Raw genomic sequence first — 19410 nt, forward strand, 5'->3', positions numbered from 1 at the left:
ATGTATAGGCAGAAATAATAACCAAAGAAATGAGTTCACAGCCAAGTGAAATTAAGGAAATGTCAAAACGAGAGAGCTTTTCTTAGAGTTGCATGCATAAAATGATGAAGTCATACCTTCTGCGTTTTTTTTTTTTTTTTTTGTGCAGAACATCCTTTTCTCAAGGCTGCTGTATAATGATTGGAGGCTCAGTTAACCACACACAAAGTATCCCCAATGGGAAACCCTGTTGTCTGTAGCCCTATAGATTGCATCAGCCTCAGATCGTATTGAAGTACAGATAATGCTGCCACAAGGCATTTGCATCTTTTCATCAATACACTACTAATGCATGCAGGGACTGTGCCTCCATTTGGCTGTAAAGAAGCAGAAGGCCAGGCAGTGTTGGGGGCTGCAGTGAGCTGAGGCAACACCATCTGAAACTTCACTAGCCCCAGCTTGTGATTATAGTTGGAGGGCACCACCCTGCTTGGAGCCTCTGCGCTCCTCTCAATTTTGTGCGCAGAGGTTTGTTTTTTTGTTACTTGTTAAGGTTGTTGGTGAGTCTCATGGCAGCTGAAATTGAATTTAAAAGTGTCTTTGTAAACCTCTTAAGATTCCAAATGTATTCAGAAAGTGCTGAAGAGCAAAACACACCAGATCAAGAAACAAAGCAAGACAAGATTATACGATAAATAACACATTAACTGTAACCTGTACGTTTCTGTACATTTTTCACTGTACAGTAAATGGTCATTTTGATATAATCACAATTATCGGTAATTTCTACGTAAGATACAGTGATAGATGCAATGATATCTTTTAGGATTTGATTGAGTATCAAGGTTGTTTTGCTGTCAAGCCTATGAATTTGTTCCAATTGTCCTAAATAATAAAAGCTGCACACTACCTTCCCAGCACCAAACTACATTTTGCCAGGTCAATCAACATGTTCTCATTCCCAAAGTGTTATATATAATTTGTCAAGGCTTGTTGTGTCTCTGGGATATGCACTAGGTGCCTGAAGGCAAGGAGTATGACAATATCAGAAGGTGACAGAAAACTTTCCAGTGTTATTCTACAAAGTTTAACCCTCAAATGGAAAAGTCTTCCTGATTGCGTCAAAGCGAAGTTGATGGATAGAATAGAATAGAAAAATACTTTATTCATCCCCCATTAGGGGAAATTCAAATTAGTCAAGTAGCTCAAAAACATTATAAATATTTACAATAATTGTATATTAACAACAACAATAACAATACTAATACAAATAATTATTATAATAATAATCATAAATGACTAAATAGATAAATAAATAAATCAATCAATTTGAGAATAACTCAGCAGTCACTGTATAAAAGCCTTATGACTGTGGGAACAAAGGACCTCCTGAACCTCTCAGTCCTGATAGTCACAGATATAAGAAATAAGACCCAAGTTGGCTGGAACAGCTCTTCTTTCGGTTGCTTCTTCTTTTCGCCAGCTGTTTACTTTCACTTTCATTCACTGAGTAATGCCTTGAGAATAAGTTGGTTTAGTTCAGAAATCAGCAACATTAATCTGATGTTTTGGATAATTACGAAGTTCCTCTCTGTTATACTACATTTACCTGCGTGTTTCCAACTGCCACCGAAGGCCTACTTTTGTGGGGATTTGTCACAAAAGCATTTTGTCACACCATGGAAGTGAGAACAGATTGTGTCAGTATTGTTGGGTTACTCTCTGATTAAAACTTCTCAGCCAAATTAGCAAAATAAAAGTGAAAAGTAAACAGTTACTGTTGTTATTATTGGGTTTTACAGCATTTTGGAAGCTTCCTTGTTTGCGTGTCACCAGGACATTTCACATGCACTCGTCTGCATGACTGTTTTAGGCTTCATGTTTGTGAAATGTTGGATATGGATATATGTCATAATACATTCTTAAAGAGAAGAAAACTACTACCGTTGCTTTTGTTGGACAGTCTCTAACAGGCACTGATATACCCTTTGTCAACCAAGGCGGCTCCAGTGTTGCTTCAGGGATGGCGCTAGAGCCAGAACAACAACTGGTTTGATTTTTCACAACCAGAGAGCCACCACAAGACATGTCACTGCATCATTTTTAACATCTTCTCCAATCCATGTCTAATCTTCCTTCTGTTACTGATAGTATTTTGAATTTCTGTTGAAAATCACAGTGCACAGAGACAGTTTATCTTCACAGATCACAGTGTTTCTCTATTTTTATTTGCAAATTGATGTCTTGATATAACCAGCCCAATTTTTAAATGTTTAAACAGTCGGTGTTAGGGAGAACTTTTTTTTTTGACGCCAACCAACAACGTTTCCTATGCAGGCTGGTATTTATGAGGCATAAACAGTGGGAAAATGAATGGAACGCATATCATTTCTGCCTCTGCTTCACAGCCATGTTGAAGCTCAGCTTTTTATGCCCCCTTTTTTAAAAATTAAAGCAGACTAGACCCTATACTGGCTCTGAATTTTTAAACATTGCAGTTACAACATTTGCCAACATTTAGAAGGGTTGGACTCAGATGCTCTTTGCTCTGGCTCGGCAAAGAAATATCAACACTAGTAGGGGTGGGCGATATGGGCAAAAAAAAAATATCTCGATATTTTTTAGGATTTTCACGATAACGATATTTGACGATATTTTCAACAAAAAAAAATTAAAACTTGCGTTAAGGGTTAGTTCGCCATTTTGCACATTAAGACCTGTTTTTAGGTAGTCTGGGGTGAATTATAGATGTTCTGATCACAATTTGGACATTTGGTGCTGAACGGAGCATTTAGGTATCCACTGCTGCAGCCCCCCCACCTTTGCATTGAGTCAATGACCACTCAAGCAAACAATCATAAAACGGCATTAAACTTTTAGTTTGAAAAGACATGGAACTCACCGTGTGGTCAGTGGTGGACAGCGATAAATTGACCCGAAAATCGCAGCGAAATGTGCCTTCTAACATTTGTTTTAGCATTTGGTGGACCTATTTTTCCGGACACCGTTGAATAGCAGCAGCAGCGGAGTAATACTAGTCAAACCAATACAAATCAATGAAGACGGACAATAATGGTAATATAACTTCTCTGGAAGCGTATTTCGCGGTGATTTTCGAGCCAACGTATCGCTGTCCACCACAGACCACACGGTGAGTTTCATGTCTCTGCAAACGAAAGTTTAATGCCGTTTTATGATTGTTTGCTTGAGTGGTCATTGACTCAATGCAAAGGTGGGGGGGCTGCAGCAGTGGATACCTAAATCCTCCCTTCAGCACCAAATGTCCAAATTGTGATCAGAACATCTCTAACTCATCCCAGAATACCCCCAAACAGGGCTTAATGTGCAAAATGGCGAACTAACACTTTAAGATCACAATAAAATGACTAAAAGAATAATTGCCGTGACACAAGTATTTAAGGAAAGGACATTTATTCTCTTAAACAATTTCAACAAAAATAAATAAAATTCTTGTAAACATGAATCCACACATCTAAAAGAAACATATTAAGTGATGCCAATCAATAGAAAGTGCTGATTAAACTTTAATCTCCTTCCAGTAGTGTGCAACAAACACACAAAAAAGACATTGTCTTAAAGGTTCAAATAAGAAATAAAGTAGAATGTCTTAAATAAATAAATCAAGTACAGTAGTGCAGTCACACTGTAAACGAATGAAACCTCTTTGAAGCTATCGGACTCCACCAACTGTATCGGAAGCATCTCTCGTGCAATGAATTTGGTCACCGCATCGGTTATGTCCTGCCATCGCTTACTCTTCCTCTCATACGGCACCCTTTTGCCGAATGATTCTGCCAGCGTTTGTAGGGAACCTTGTGGTTTAGGCCTACCGGTACTTGTTTTTTGTTGAGAGTCTCGGAGTTTTTCAAATTCTTCATATTCCTTACTGTGGTTGTAGCGCAGGTGGTGGAAGAGATTCGTTGTTAAGCTTTGTTTGACTGTAACGGATTTTCGGCATATTTTGCAGATTACATTGTCCTGAACAACGTCATTCTTTTCAAACCCAAACCATCTCCAGACTAGAGAGGTAGACCCCCGTCTTGGCACTAAATCGTCTGACCCTGAAGTGGTGGACGACCCAGCAGCTTCAGGGTCGGATGTATGGGGTAAGAAATCGGTCAAAAAGAAACATGCATCCGTGCAAGTAATCCGCGCATATTTGGGAAATGTGTGCGTCTTTGGTTGTAGTTGAGCATAAAATAAATATGTGCAATCTCTAAAAATGAGTCCATCTGTGTTTATGATGGGTTGTATTTTATATTTGTCAAAATACGAATCAAAAAGTTACGACATCAAAAAATACATAGACGAATCGAAAAGTTACGAATCAAAAAGTTACGAATACGAATTTCTCAAGTGCAGGAAAGGGGACAAAAATACGTCATCGCTGACGTCATCACTTCACAGGCATCACCAGCAGAAGAAAATTCGATCACCCCATCAGCGCGGCCGGTGATACTAGAACATATTTTGACTTTGACCACAGTGCGGACTCTATATTACTCTATATTTACTATACTATCCTATACTATACTAGTAAATATTTATTGGAGTGCGTTTGTGATTTAAAGCATGACACAACAAGGGGCTTCAGCAGCGGATGAACCTGTAAGTTAAAGATATTTTCCCATTATTTTTTTGTATGAAATGCAGGCCGCGCAGATGGGGTGATCGAATTTTCTTCTGCTGGTGATGCCTGTGACGTGATGACGTCAGCGATGACGTATTTTTGTCCCCTTTCCTGCACTTGAGAAATTCATATTCGTAACTTTTGAATTCATAACTTTTTGATTCGTAACTTTTCGATGCTTGTATGTATTTTTTGATGTTGTAACTTTTCAATTCGTATTTTGACAAATATCAAAACACAACCCATTATAAACAGATGGACTCCTTTTTAAAGATTGCACATATTTATTTTATGCTCAACTACAACCAAAGACGCACACATTTCCAAAATATGCGCGGATTACTTGCACGGATGCACGTTTCTTTTTGACCGATTTCTTGCCCCATACAGATGCTGCTGCTTCCTCTGCTTGCATTTTCTCCTACTGCGTGCGTTGCCCGCCGTGGCGGGTCTGGCCCAAGTCTATTCGCGCGAAAACAGTCACAGTAGGGCTACTTTTTTAAGGCTTGCGGCGTAATGGTAAGGGCAGAGGACCACTGGCGCCGCACTTTATTGATTTTTGGCGATTGAAAAAAAAAAAAATATATATATATATATATATATATATATATATATATATATATCTCGATATTGCAAAATTACTCATCGTCAAAACAACATTCACAATAATTTCGCAAACGATACCACCTAAAAACTAGTTTTTCTTCTGGGCTGAAGTCAGAGCTTTGGTGGTTTAAAAGGAGAGAACTGGTACTAAATCAAACACTCGCTCCCAAAAAGCAGTTCCATGTGTTTTTTTTGAGTGGAAAAAGAACAAACATTTAATGACAGTGTTATAAGTATCTACAATAGTAACATATCCTCATTTACAAAAATCATGGGTGCAAGCATCTTTCTTACAGCAGCTATTCTTAGAATAGGGTATAGAATAGAGAATCTAAAATTATGGTATTCTTTGTGGTATGTTTATTTTGCAAAAACCTTCTTGAACTTGTAGAATTCTTTTCCAAAGCCTTGCATCATCAGTCAGGAGGTTCAGTCTTTGCATGCTTCCATTTCACACATATCATGTCCATTTCCACTGACTAGCTTTCCACTACCCACTTTAAAACTCTGGACACTAGAGGCTGGAAGAAAGAAACTAGTGTGGGTCATGGCGTTTCCAGTCTTCACTAAGAGTTGATGAATAAAAATGTATTATCTTTTACCCTGCAGTACTTATTTATAAAGCTGAGCTTTTGACTAATTGGTTTGTAAATATTTTATGTCAAGTCATAGTCTGCACAGCAGGGAAGGTGACATAAGTAAATGATTCTTAGCATGTTTTTAAATCAGATGGCCATCACATCATTTTACCATGCTTAGTTGTTCCTTCATCCAGACAGTCTCCTGAACCACAAAGGCAACTCATATTATGAATTATGGATGGTTTTATTGGTACTTCTAAAGCATTAGTGATGAAATGCTCCACTTTTCCCTAATGGTATCACACTGGTTAAATATTCTTCCATTTTAATCTGCAAATCGTGCCTCATTAGAGCTACATTATGAATTTGATTTGAAAGTATAGTACTCTTGTTAGTCTAAGTTTCTTAAAAAGATTTTTTTTTTTTTTAAAAAACAAACACCCATCTTCACTAATTGAGCCCCTGCAGATTCACCATATCACATCCAAGTGTCCGGTACTTCCTGTCTACTGAGAGTAATTGATTGAAAATTGAGAATGAACTTCAGAGGCTCTTTTAAACCCCTCCACACACACACACACACACAAGGATAGCATCAAGCACAGGAAGCTGGTCTCTAGCAGTCTCGTATCGTTAGTCCTTCACTTCCTTTTGTTAGCAATTTGTCTCAAGCAGTCTTTTCTTAGTGGTAATGTCACGTCTGCTTAAAAAAAACGTGTTTATCTGGGCATTTGTTGTGAAATTGCATGCAGACTAACAGGTTTCACATTCAGTATCTGCAGCCGCCTGTACATTATTTACACAGTAGGACTGAAGATTAAATTAACACTACTTGGAAAGGTCATTCAGTGTCTATGAATAACTTGGGAGCCACATATTAAAGGTAGGGTAGGAGATCCTGGATTTTGAGTCCAGCGAAGCTGCATTTTGAAAATACACCGGTAAAAAGTCCCAACCCTTTTCTTCACTTTCCCCCCGAAGGCACGCCTCTAGAGTACATGAACGCGCACGAGCACGAAGGTGCACGAGCGCTGTTCTGACAGCAAGCATCGATCGTTGCCGTATTTAGTATTTAGTATTTAGTATATGCTAACTATATGTTTAATAATGCTAGGTGCTAGCCAAGCTGGCTCTAGTTTAGCTTCCTGCCAAGCTTCTGGACGCGTAATTCGTTCACGGAGCAGGGTACGCGCACAGGGGGGAGGAGGGGGAGGGAGGAGCAGATTGCAGTTTGATAGACGGCATCAGAATCCAATCATTGTGAACGGTCCGTTCAGTATGATTGGATACTGTTTTTCCTAGATTGTACGTTCTAGAGGCCACTAAAACTTTTCATATTTGTGTCAAAACTTTTAATTAATTGGTTGCAATGGGGGTGTGAAGAGTATTTCAAGCAATATGTAAAAAATGTTCCAGAAAAAGATCCCCTACCCCGCCTTTAATGAGTCATGTCCATATTTCCATTTTTTTTTGTTTTTTTTAAACCATTAATGGGGACAAAACATTGGTAGTTGGACAAAAATTGCTTGAATTCTGGTCCTACAGGAAAGACAAAAATGTGATTTTTTTCAACATTAAAAAGTGATGTGGTTTGTGTCTTTGATAAGAAACGTGTGTGTGTGTGTGTGTGTATACTGACTACAGACGAAGGAGACGCCGTCTCTCTGCTGAAAAAAAAACAAACCAACAAAGTAAAAGAACCACAAAAGGCAAAATACAAAAAAACCCAAAAAATTCTCAGCATAAAGGAGAGATATGAGATCTGATGATGAAGAATGTCATGGGTATATAGTACACTGCTAAAAAATAAATAAAGGGAACACTAAAATAACACTTCCTAAATCTCAATGAATGAAACATTCCAGTGGAAAATCATTATTCATTACATAGTGGAATGCGTTGAGAACAAAATAACATAAAACTGATCAATGTAAATTAAAATTATTATCCTATGGAGGTCTGGATTTGTAATCATACTCAAAATAAAAGTGGAAAATCACATTACTGGCTGATCCAACTTCAGTGGAAATTCCTCAAGACAAGTCAAAATGAGGCTCAGTAGTGTGTGTGTGTGTGTGTGTGTGTGGCCTCCACGTGACCGTATGACCTCGCTACAAAGCCTGGGCATGCTGCTGATGAGGCGGGGGACGTTCCCCTGAGGGATCTCCTCCCAGACCTGGATTAAAGCATTGAAATTGATTCACAATCAGTGTTGCTTCCTAACTGGACAGGTGATTGTTGATTAACCCCCCCCCCCCCCCCCCCCCCATCAAGCTGCAAGGTCTGTAGAGCCGAATCACTGGGTGTTTCCACAAACTGTTCCCATCTCATCCGCTCCATTCTACTTCAAACGGACAACAGTCCCAGGTAGATTGTATTGGGAAATAGCAAGCAGACTGAGCTTATAGCTCACAGGGGCTCTCTTTACTGCCTCTTCCGGATCAATCTCTCAATATATGCTGCTGTTTGTTCTGGCTGTACCAGGAGTTTCCTCTGCTACTCTTTTTCCGTGTTGAGTCAATTGATGATCCTTAATTTGTTGAAGCTTTTTTGCGTGTGAGATTTAAAACATCCCCTATAAATTTAAACATGACCTGTCAGTAGGGATGGGAATCGAAAACCGGTTCTTGTTGAGAACCGGTTCCCAGTGTTTCAATTCCTTGGAATCGTTTGGCGATTTTGCAAACGATTCCCTTATTGATTCCAGTGGGCGCGAATGACGTCACCACGCAACGTTGCGTGGCGAGTCCAGTGCAGCCAGCAGCCAACAGTAAACATGGCGCCCAAGCGGTACAAACGCTCGAAAGTTTGGTTACACATCCCTAAAAAAGACGACAACAGGGCAACTTGCAAAGTGAATATTTCACCAAAGGGAGGAAATACTACCAACATGCAATAACTATGAATGAATGTCGCGTTTTCGATCTGCTCCGGACTAACGTTGGTGAATGTCAACCAACAAGCAGCAACGTTAGCATGTCCTCGGCTAACACTGCAGGTCACTAACTAACTAACAAACACTGCTTATCATGTTAGCGCCATTTGCCTCATTGTAAAACCTGCTGTTAGTAACGGTTAAGGTTAAATGAATGCCTTTGTTCTTTAAGAACAATAATTAGGGCTTGAAGCAGGGACGTGCACAGGAATCTTGAAGGGCAGTTGCTCTAACCTGAAGAAAGGGCAACCCCCCCCCAAAAAAAAAAAAAAGCAACAACAAAACAACCTCACAGGTTTTTCACTATAAGCACACTGTCTTTATTGAAATAGTAAGCAGTGTAACAGTAACCGTGTAGCGGTACACAGTGTAAGGTGTTAACAGTGCAAGGTGTTAACAGTGTAGCAGTGTACTTTAACAGTGTAAAAGTTCAAAAAAGGAGGCGCCTATTGGGAGCCATGTCAACAAAAATCTTCAGCAACTCGTGCTTGTTAATTTCAATGTCCTTCTCTATGGCAAGGAGGAGGAGGTCGGACAGCCGTTCTTGCCCACACTGGTTTTTAAGCCTGGTTTTCACAATCTTGAGCTTTGAGAAGGACCTCTCCACTGTTGCTGTGGAGCAACAGTGGACTACAACTTAAAGGGATATGCCAGCCCCAGGCCAAATTAAGTGTATCCCCGCATTCCCGAGACATAAATAAGTGTGTGGGAGCGTTTTCCTTGCGACCCAGGCATTGTCCGAATCTCACAGCACTGACCACTGCTTGGTTGCGCGTAATACATACATGCTAGCGTCGCCAGCGTCGCCAATCGAAATATTTCGCCCAACGTGAATTAATTTACTTGATTTACCGTCTAATTACTGTGTGAGTGGTGTACTTTCACATCGAGTGCAAATGACTGTGTAAATCTACACGGAAGGCTTGGTTTGCTCATGTCGGTTTGGGAACTAGTTTCAGGTGCGGAAAACACAGCCGAAGCACACTCCCCGCTACGTCTTTGGGAATCCCCCCCCCTGGCTGCTTCACGCTGGTTTGTTTGAGGAAGATTTACACAGTCATTTGCACTCGATGTGAAAGTACACCACTCACACAGTAATTAGAAGGTAAATCAAGTAAATTAATTCGACGTTCGGCGAAATATTTCGATTGGCGACGCTGGCGACGCTAGCATGTATGTATTACGCGCAACCAAGCAGTGGTCAGTACTGTGAGATTCGGACAATGCCTGGGTCGCCAGGAAAACGCTCCCACACACTTATTTATGTCTAGGGAATGCGGGGATACACTTAATTTGGCCTGGGGCTGGCATATCCCTTTAAGGAGGCAGCTAATTTAGCTTAAGTTGTCTCTCTCTCTCCTGTATGCGTCTCTTTTCCGTGGGCATTTCGAATTGTCTGCATTTTAACACAACATGCAGGTGAATAATTCGAATTGTGCTTTATTTCCATCATTCATCTTGCTTGATAAAACGAAATGTCATCAGTTGCATGTAACTTAGTTTGGTAGCCTACCACAAAACAACCTGAGCCATGTAAAACGTTGACTGCAAGCTAGCTGGCTGTCTGTGTTTTTTTTTTTACCTAAACGTGGCACAGTAGCTGGCTGTCAGATTATTTATGGTCACTAAACGTCCTAAACTCGACATTGGATTTTAGAGAAGTTGATTGTGATCATGTCTTGTAGCCTTGGCACTGTGTACACATTTCAAGCTCACCTTTTAAGGCCGTCAAGGCAGTCGCTCTACTCCCACGGCGTCTCTGCTTGGCTCAAGCGCCGCCCGGTTGCGTGCGCGCTTGTTTTTATTTTTTTTTCTAGTGAAGCGTGCTGCTTGCCCTCCGCAATGCCCGCGCCCCTCCCTTTTGCCTAAATCTCCAGATGTCTGGTGAATCTGAATGATTGACTCTGAAGACTTTATTTTAGGATACTTCAATCAAAATTACGAATTATACAGAAAATCATGTTGAAATATGAAATCATATTTGCCTATATTATTTTTTCCCCTCCCTCGGAAGGGCAGCATCAGCCAAGGACGGCAAAAGGACGGTTGCCCTGGCAACTTTGGCCATTACCTGTGCACGTCACTGGCTTGAAGCCCAAATTCAAGCTCTTAGGATTACTATGAACTGGATGACTAAGGAACCCACACCATCACAGTCAAGTGGTGGATTGAATTTGTTTTATGTTGTTTTTATTTTCTGTGTTAACTGCAATCCTGTTATCTATGTATCTTCACAAATCTGTAGCACATAACTATGGTAGAGAAGGGAAAACATCTGAAAGTCCCCCATGAAACTGAAGCTTGAATGAAACTTTATTTTGTATGCAGACGAAAATTTATGAAACAAAAAAGCCAGACACGATACGAGTGTGTTTAAAACAATGCAGCTGCGGTCCTTTGGTAAATGGATTGGCTCAGAAAAACGGAGGCATTACTGAGAGAGGGGCAAAACTTAATGACAAGTGTTTTAAGCACTTAATGGAGCCATCGTGCTCTGCTTGTGCATATCATTTCAGATTGCATTCATAGCAAATTGATTAGTAATGCAAACCACTTTGGAGAAAAAGGCCGTATTGGCAGCAGCAGGAGGAATGTGTGAATACAACATTTTTTTTTAGAGTCCTGCTAATGTTTTTCCCTTCAGGTAGCATTTGACCAATCCAAATCATATCATTGTAGGGATTGTGTAGTGTGTGGTGTAGTGACTCAGAGCAGAGTAAAGGAGGTGAGGGAATGAGGGGTAAGATATAGATCGATCAGGAAATCCTTCAAGCTGGAACATTAGTGATGCTGTAAGGATGCTCCATCTCTCTAAACCCTCTCAACAATTTCTCCTGACCTTTTAGTTGAAGAGACATTTATGCACTTCTCTTTCTCTGGATCAAATATCTGCCCTCCTCATAACATCCTCTGGATGTGTTCCACTTTGACTTGGAAGACTGCTTTTATGTTTGACGGCTTTGTTTAAGGGCAGCGAGAGATACAGAAAAAGTGTTTGACTTAACTACTGAGAAAGGCTGTTTCCCTTCAGTCACTCAACTTCTTTTCAGATTAAACGGTGGCACAAAAGGATCCTCGTACATTTTTCAAATTTTAAATATGTGACATACCTAGTTGAAGTGATGAAGATGGTCGTATTTTGAGGGATAATTTAAGATAAAAGTGGATCACACTGCCCACCTATGACAAACACGATCTGTAATACGTTTAGAAGACATTTTTCAGGTGTCTTGCTTTAAAGATATTTGCTTGTTGTTTTAGTAACATAAAGTTCCAGCTTCTAATTTTTTCTTGCTTTAGTTTCTTAAGAGAAAAAGACTTTGATTTTGAATGTTTTGCAAAATTGCAACTCTAACACTCACAGAAACTAAATAGACTGATGAGGAAGTAGAATAAATCGGCATGATTGCTGATGGGAAATGTTTATTTTCTGTTTTGCACAACATTACTGACATGACTTTAGATGTGATGAAGTGCTGTATCACCAAAAGTGGCCCAGAATGTTTTGATTAATTCACTTAAAACAAAATAGTCTACAAACAGAATTCCTCTGACAGGGAACCCACTTGTTCCATGGCCACAAGCCGGCATGGAGCACAGAGCAGATGTTCCCCATAATGGGGGCACAACAGGAAGAGAATTCGATTCAATTTGGCCTGAGGTCTAATAGCACATCAAGTGGAAGAAGAAGGCGATAAGGTTTCACAATGGAAGCCCATCTGTGTCCGTGCTCCCTTTTAAGACCCACCTACCCGGTGATGTTGTTAAACTGAAATGAGACAAGCACACCCTGATGCATCATAGGCTGTTATCACCTTCTCAAATGATGCCATAAGGCCCCAAGGTTGAGAATAAGGGCCACAGATTTGTTTAGCTTTATTGCATTCAATGCATACTTCGACAATGTACAGTTTCATTGCATCTGAAAAGGATAAGGAGGCTCATGGGGAGTCATCAGGTGACCTTCAGGCCTCGCATGAGAGTATCAGTGTCAGTTCACAGTCCCTAGCAATTTGCCAAAGACAACAAGCATTTTGCTTTTGACACAATTGGTATAAAGCCATTGATGTATTCCAGCGCTGGATGAAAAGGTACACTGTGTTTATTGTGTTTTACATCGTTTGAATAAACGTTATCAAATTTAGTTACGCAAATTATGGGTAAAGAAGGGACAGAAAATCTCAAGAGTTAGAAATTTGGATCTTTGAATTAGATAAATGAATGAATGAATAACTCCATAAAAAAACTCCATCAATCAATAAATAAGTGGTTGCATTTTTTGTAAGTTTGCATTTTGTTTGAACTCCACTGCAGTTTTTGTCAAAAAAATTCTCCTTTGCCGTGTAAAATGTTGGAGTTTGTTCCATAGGTCTAACAAAGTGGCAAGCTCTGGAGCTGAGAAATGAAGCCAACATGGAGGCGCCATAAACTGCAGTTCTTCAAATGACCACTTGAGAGTGACTCTAAAAGCTAAAATCCAGAAATAAACATATTTAAAGCAGTGTACTGTGTAGCAAATGTTCTAATTGAATCATATAAGTTACCCATTCAAAGTGTGTAAAAGCTTACATTTATGCACCAATTAAGGGTGTTGCCACTTTGAGTGATAAGTGGGTCTGTGGTAGCTATCAGAAGGTAGCTTTAAGTCAGATTCATCCCTCTGCACATCATTCAAGAAAATGTGCAGAGAGAATGTGCAGCTCTCATGCCTTCTTCAGAACATGTGTACACATGTTTTTATGTGATTCATCATTAAACAAAACAATGATTTTCTCAGAGCTTCCTCATTATAATAGTGACGTTTCTTTCTGATTTTGACTTTTTATGGCCAATTTTCACCGTACCTTCATATTTACAGTAATTGTGGATAGCATAAATAACCACAGTCATGTGTTGGTTTTTTTAATGGTTGTGGAAGACCTCTCTAATGAGACTTTACAAAGAAAACACATATTAAGAGCGTTTGAACTTCCTGGCACCAGATATTCTCATCAGCTTTACCAGAACCCTTTGTGCTGTCTTAACATTGTGTGTAAAAAATGCCCTGCCCTACCAAAGCCCCAAAATAAAGCAACTTAATTGAATTTTTAATCCAAAATCTATTTTGTATGATGAAACCACCTGTTATTTATCTATTTAACTCAATTCAATACATTTTTATCATGTATTTTTTGTCACACAATACAAAAAGACAATCACCAGTTTTCAGGATTACACTTTTTTTTTTTTTTACAACAAACCAACTGTCAGTTGGACCAACAGTTTTCTTGTTTTCTCAGTTTTCTTTTACATAATAAAGATTTATTATTGCTATTATATAAATGTGAAGACACCCATAAGACAATCTTTGTACCCTAGTGGTGTACAGCCCACATTGAAACATAAACAAAAATAAAGTGTGACTTTTTCTAATGATGGGGTCCCTTTAGGAAAAGTCATAACATTTCAAGTTGGAAAAAGATGGTTTAAGGTGTTTTTTCTACAGCTAAACATGGTAGTGGCTCACTTTTGACCCGCAGGACAACAGGAAGGGTTAATAAACCAGCAAACATACCATGATCCGTCTGATGTAATGTTGAGCTGATCCGTGTTTTGGCTGCTGGTTTCTAATCCAACCATTTCTTTTTACCTATGCGGGGTATTTGACAGAGATCATCAAATCAAACAGATTTTCTTTTTCTCTGCTTCACTGATGAGTGTTTCTGTGTTATGTTTGGTGAAGCTGTACTTCCTCTTTACTGTTGCTGTCGTCCCCATGCCTATTCAGTTGTGTTGCAAACGAAGTGTCGATTGGCAATTGGAAAATTATGGGAGTGTCTTCTTCCACTCCTGGCTAAAAATAGAAGTGAAAATCAGGTTTGTGCGTGAGCATCTAGTTTTCAGATGTAGTCATGAATCTAAACACAGTTTTGTGCATTGGCCCCTTGTAAGGACAAGATGATATTTGTGTCTAAATATGTGAAATCCTTAGAATCAAAGGGTCTTTCTTTTTCACATGGCTGTATATTCCATCACTGCCATATTCAATCATAAAAGGTGAAGGAAACTTTTAAGGCACAAACAAATGGCAGAATGTTACTAGTCAACCAGGGAACAATCATGGTCATGTAAGCATTTACCCTGCAGTCATCTGTGGAGTTTCTTTAGGAGTGTATTTGATGTACACTCAGAAGAAAAAAAATCAAATTTTTTCAAAAAAATACAGTTAAAGAAAATGTTTTTATTCATGCATTTGGCAGACCCTTTCATCCAAAGCAATTTACACTCACATCCCAGGCAGGCAGATAGCGTAAGGGGGTCTTGCCTAAGGACCCCTACTGTAGGTAGTACCTTTCGTGCAGGGAGGGAGGTCAAGATTTGAACTCCAGTCACCCACATGAAGGGCAGCAATCTGACAAACTTAGTGGGCGGTGGGCACTGAAATCAATGTTGTTGTTTTTTTCAGTAACTGAAGTGAATGTGGGAGTTTCCATCTGCAAAGACATTATTTCATAGTGTAACTTTGTTTTTTTTAGAAGAAAATTAGTTTTGGGACTGCCATCGGATTTGTTACGAAGTTAAAATTCTGTCACTCTTTAAACATTTGAAAATGTCCCAAATAGTGACAGCTGACACAAGACACACTGCGTAATCAAAGACAAATGAAGACACACGCAGGATAAATGCTTTACATTTTCTCGACTGTTCTCTTATCTGCTGCCTCTTGCTCGGAATCTGTTTGAGGTGATCGAAGTTCTGCAGCGTACCACTACTGATGCCGCTTGTCAACTCATAATGCCAGCAAGCTGTTTGGTAAAACAATTGAGCCTAAAGGTTCCTCAGCCTCCCTGTGTTTATATGAACAGACGCACGAAAGAGAAGCAGTCAATTTAAAAAAAAAACTTATTAAAAACAGCAGCAAACTGGAATCCATTTGGTTTGGGGCTGATTTGTGGGCAGCATGTGCTTTCTGAGCTTCTACATACTCTCCATGAAGTGCCTTGCTCAAGGCCAGCTCACTGGCAGTTGAAGAGTCTATGGATAACATTATGTGTTCATATTTAAAAGACCCAGCTGGTGTGGGGCTTCAAGGTTTGTCAGAGATCAAAGCTACTGCTGCCTCAAGACATGGAGAGAAAAATGGAGACCGACGTGATGGGGTTGATCTTCTAATATACTGTTTAAACACAGCAGTGACATCACATGGACCTTTAAAAATACGCCACATTGACACAGAAATTGGCAGGCAGGCCAAGTATATATCCACATATATGAGTCACGTACTCTATCCTTTCCTGAGGCAAGGATTAGAGGTGGAGTGTCCTGGTTTTGTTGAGTTGTTTGAAATACACAGTCATGGTGAGAGATTTGTAGTGTGGCTCTGTATTTGGACCCAGGAGCACGAAGGACGTGGGACTCTGCTTGAGCAGCCCTGAAGAAAGTTTTGCTGTTTGGCGTGCATATTTGGGACTTGATCGAGACGAGAGCAGCTCAGCGCGCGTGCACCACACACACAGAGACACACACATTCCCATGAGTTAGAGAGCTTTTGTTCGATAAAGACCAGACAGTCCCTAAGTAGCCTCTCTCATCATTAGCAGTTACTCCAGCCTCCTCTGTTGCTGCGGCTGCTCATTTGTAAGTGTGGGATGTTTCTCTGGCGGTTGCTACATCTTTTGTTGCTCCCACTGTTTGCCATTCAGTTTATGAAGCCCACACACACTCACACTCACACACATGCAAACACACATCTGCGGATTCCTCTCTTTTATTATGGGAATTCCAAGCACATGTGAGTGAAGCAGTGTGGCAGGCCAGATACCCATCCCCCCCTGTGCCGGTAACCCCCTCATTCTCATGGGGCTAAAGCGCACCAAAAGGAGGCGGGGGTGTATGAGGGGGAGGAGGAAGAGAAGAGAAGCATAGCTAGGCTAATTCATCAATAACCTTTACCTAATCTCTCCCTTTCCCCTTCTCCCTCTCACTCCCTTCTCCCTCTCTCTGTGCCTAAAGGCATTCAAGCAATACATCCATCCCCCACCTCTTTCTCTCTGTCTGACATACAAAACCCTCATGCACACACTTCGCATGCGCTCACATGAGAGTCTGCCTGAACACGTTCAGAGGGAGAGGATGAATTGAGCTGGAGAGTGTTGAGTGTTGTTTCTTTCGCCCGCACCGGTGTGTATGTGTGTGTGTGGTGTAAGCCGAGTCCTCTGAGAGCCGTGTGTCTCCAGTATCCCCCGGAGCTGAAGCTGTGATTATAGACCAGAGACTAGGTGTGGCAAGATGGGGCGGCGTCAGGGGCTTTGTCTATAGTTCTCGAACAGCCCACCAACCGGGAGGAGGCTCTGCCTGTCTATCAGAGTGTGTCCTGGAGCCATGCACAGTCTGGGATTGAAAGAGCCGCTGTGTGGGGCTGAATCACTCTTAAACCAAGACCTAAGCCACACGGCATTAGAAGAGCACAAGTTCAAGAAGCTAAGTGGAACCTTTGCAGCCGCTGACGAGAATATGACCAAGTGAAGAACTGCAGGAGCTTTTTGCTGTTCATATCCTTGATTTATTCATTCTACTTTTCCCACACACTTTTTTTTTTTTTTGCTAAGGAGAGCAGCAAAAAGGAGGACAAATTTCTGTGGATTTCCTGCGAGCCACGCAACCTTTCACGGAAGCTTTACTTGTGGGGAATTCAAAAAGACCCTGCTGATGTTTTTACAGATTTGAAGAATGAGATTTCTATGATAAAACCACTTGGAATATGGGACTTTTAATCTATGGTTTGGACCATGGGGACAGGCAACTATGTATTTGGGCTCAACTTTGGGTAATTTTGATAAGTATGTCACATTTATTCTGTTAACTTTTAAAGCTTACACTTCGCTGTTTGGTGTTTTTGCCTCAACAGGTAGTATGCTTGATAACAATGTTACAATGAAAACCAGTGTTTTTTTTGTTTTTTTTAATTCTGTTGCTTTGGGCCAAAGTTTGGTGTGTAAATGAATGTTCTGTGAGAGTGTCCTTGTGTGACATACTGTGCACCTTGTTAATACAAACATGTTTGTGCTTTGGAAGCGTGACAGTGGCAGATTATCTGATTAGTGTGTGAAAACCTCTTCCGCTTTTACTCCTTACAGCTGACTAAATAGAGTAGTCCTAGCACACTTCCTGACTGTACTTTATATCTATCTCTCTATCTATATATATATATAATATATATATATATATATGTTTCCCTTTTTCAATTTCTATTGAAATTAGAAATGAATAATAAAAAAAAAAGCTAAATTATTAATAAGCTTAATTTTTAGCCTAATCTTTCTCTTTTCTGCCCTTACAGCTTTTGCAGGTCAAGTCTCTCCAACCAGCTCGGATACCCTCTTCAGTTCCTCAGCAATGACAGCCAGTCCTTCACCACCCAATGTATATCTGCCTGCCAATTTCAAAATGTCCAACGCACAACTGGCCTTCTTTTTGCGGGAGGCTCAGATCACAGGACAAACTGTTGGCGGCGGCAGTAAGAGCAGCAGCAGCCCGAGCACCGGACACCCGCTGCAGCGCTCTGAGAGTTTTGTGGTTTTCCAGACTAAAGAGCTGCCTGCCATCAACATAAGCTTTGGGCCTTTTGCCCAGGACCAGACCCTTTCCAAGGAGTTGCTCCAGCCAACTAGCCCTCTGGATATTCCAGGCCAGCTGACAGTCAGCTGGAAGGTGCGGGCGTTCATTGTCCAGACACGGGTCTTCTCCAACAACCCCACCGTGCAGGTCTTCTTCTATATTGCTGGTCGTGACTGGGATGACTTCAAGGCTCAGGACAACCTGCCATGCATCCGTCTGCATGCCTTCCGGGACGTCCGTGAAATTAAGACATCCTGTCGACTAAAAGGCAACCTGGCGCAGTGCTTGGCCCAGCTTGACCTGCCTCCATCCTGGTTTAACACCAACGTGGCCCCACTGGGTCGGAGGAAAGGCTCTGGGGATGGGCTTCTAGATGGGTTGACCAGTGAGACCCTCCAGGCTGAGCTCTACTACACGCTGCATGAGCCTAATCTTGAAGGGGAGTGCGGTGAGGGTTCAGGTCACAGAGGTGCTGGTGTGTCCAGGGGAGAACCTCTGTCACAGCACCCTCTGCTGCGCATCGGGAGTATCAGCCTCTACCAGGCCAATCAGGAGCAGCTGCTTGTGGACAAGCAGTTGGACAAGAACATGTTCCTCAGGCTGCCTGAGAAGCCCCTGAAGCCCGGAGAGACGCTCAGAATCTTCCTGTACCTGATGCCCAACTCCACTATTGAACAGTTCACACTCAAGTAAGTCTCCCTTTAAATGTATACTGTTGCTCTGTGTCGAGATGCAATTTCCATACTTTCCACGGAATCATGTAAACATGAATTATTAGCATCCTTACATCCTCTTAGATAACTGACAACATTAGCAATATTCACCCTGTCATGAACTGCTGTCTTATATTCCCTTTAAAACATTGTGTTCACACAGAAACACACTCAATTTATTCCAAGATTTAGGCTTAAATCATTAATAATGCATAGAAACAAAGCAGGCACTGTTGCATCTTGATGGTAACATACGATTGGCTCACAAAAGATATTAGATCTACATGTCCAAATAGCTCTGCATCAATGGAACAATTAATTTAGGACAGGATTTCTCCATTATGGTCC

The 19410-nt window shown here is 40.8% G+C and overlaps 1 protein-coding gene across 2 annotated transcripts in view; it reads left to right on the plus strand.

The window, feature by feature from the left end:
* The window catches only part of tmem132e (transmembrane protein 132E), a 462444-nt gene that overhangs the window by 308204 nt on the left and 134830 nt on the right, over window positions 1-19410 (plus strand). Inside the window, exons 1-2 of one of the 2 annotated variants that reach the window (XM_075487419.1) lie at window positions 16910-17571; window positions 18072-19038. In XM_075487419.1, the coding sequence (XP_075343534.1) occupies window positions 17493-17571; window positions 18072-19038 (1046 nt within the window). In that variant the 5' untranslated portion in view covers window positions 16910-17492. Of the gene's footprint in view, window positions 1-16909; window positions 17572-18071; window positions 19039-19410 lie in introns of those variants that run through there. The other variant, XM_075487420.1, reaches the window with a different exon arrangement.

This window comes from Odontesthes bonariensis, chromosome 16 (genome assembly GCF_027942865.1).
Source record: "Odontesthes bonariensis isolate fOdoBon6 chromosome 16, fOdoBon6.hap1, whole genome shotgun sequence".
In the NCBI taxonomy this organism is placed as follows: Eukaryota; Metazoa; Chordata; class Actinopteri; order Atheriniformes; family Atherinopsidae; genus Odontesthes; species Odontesthes bonariensis.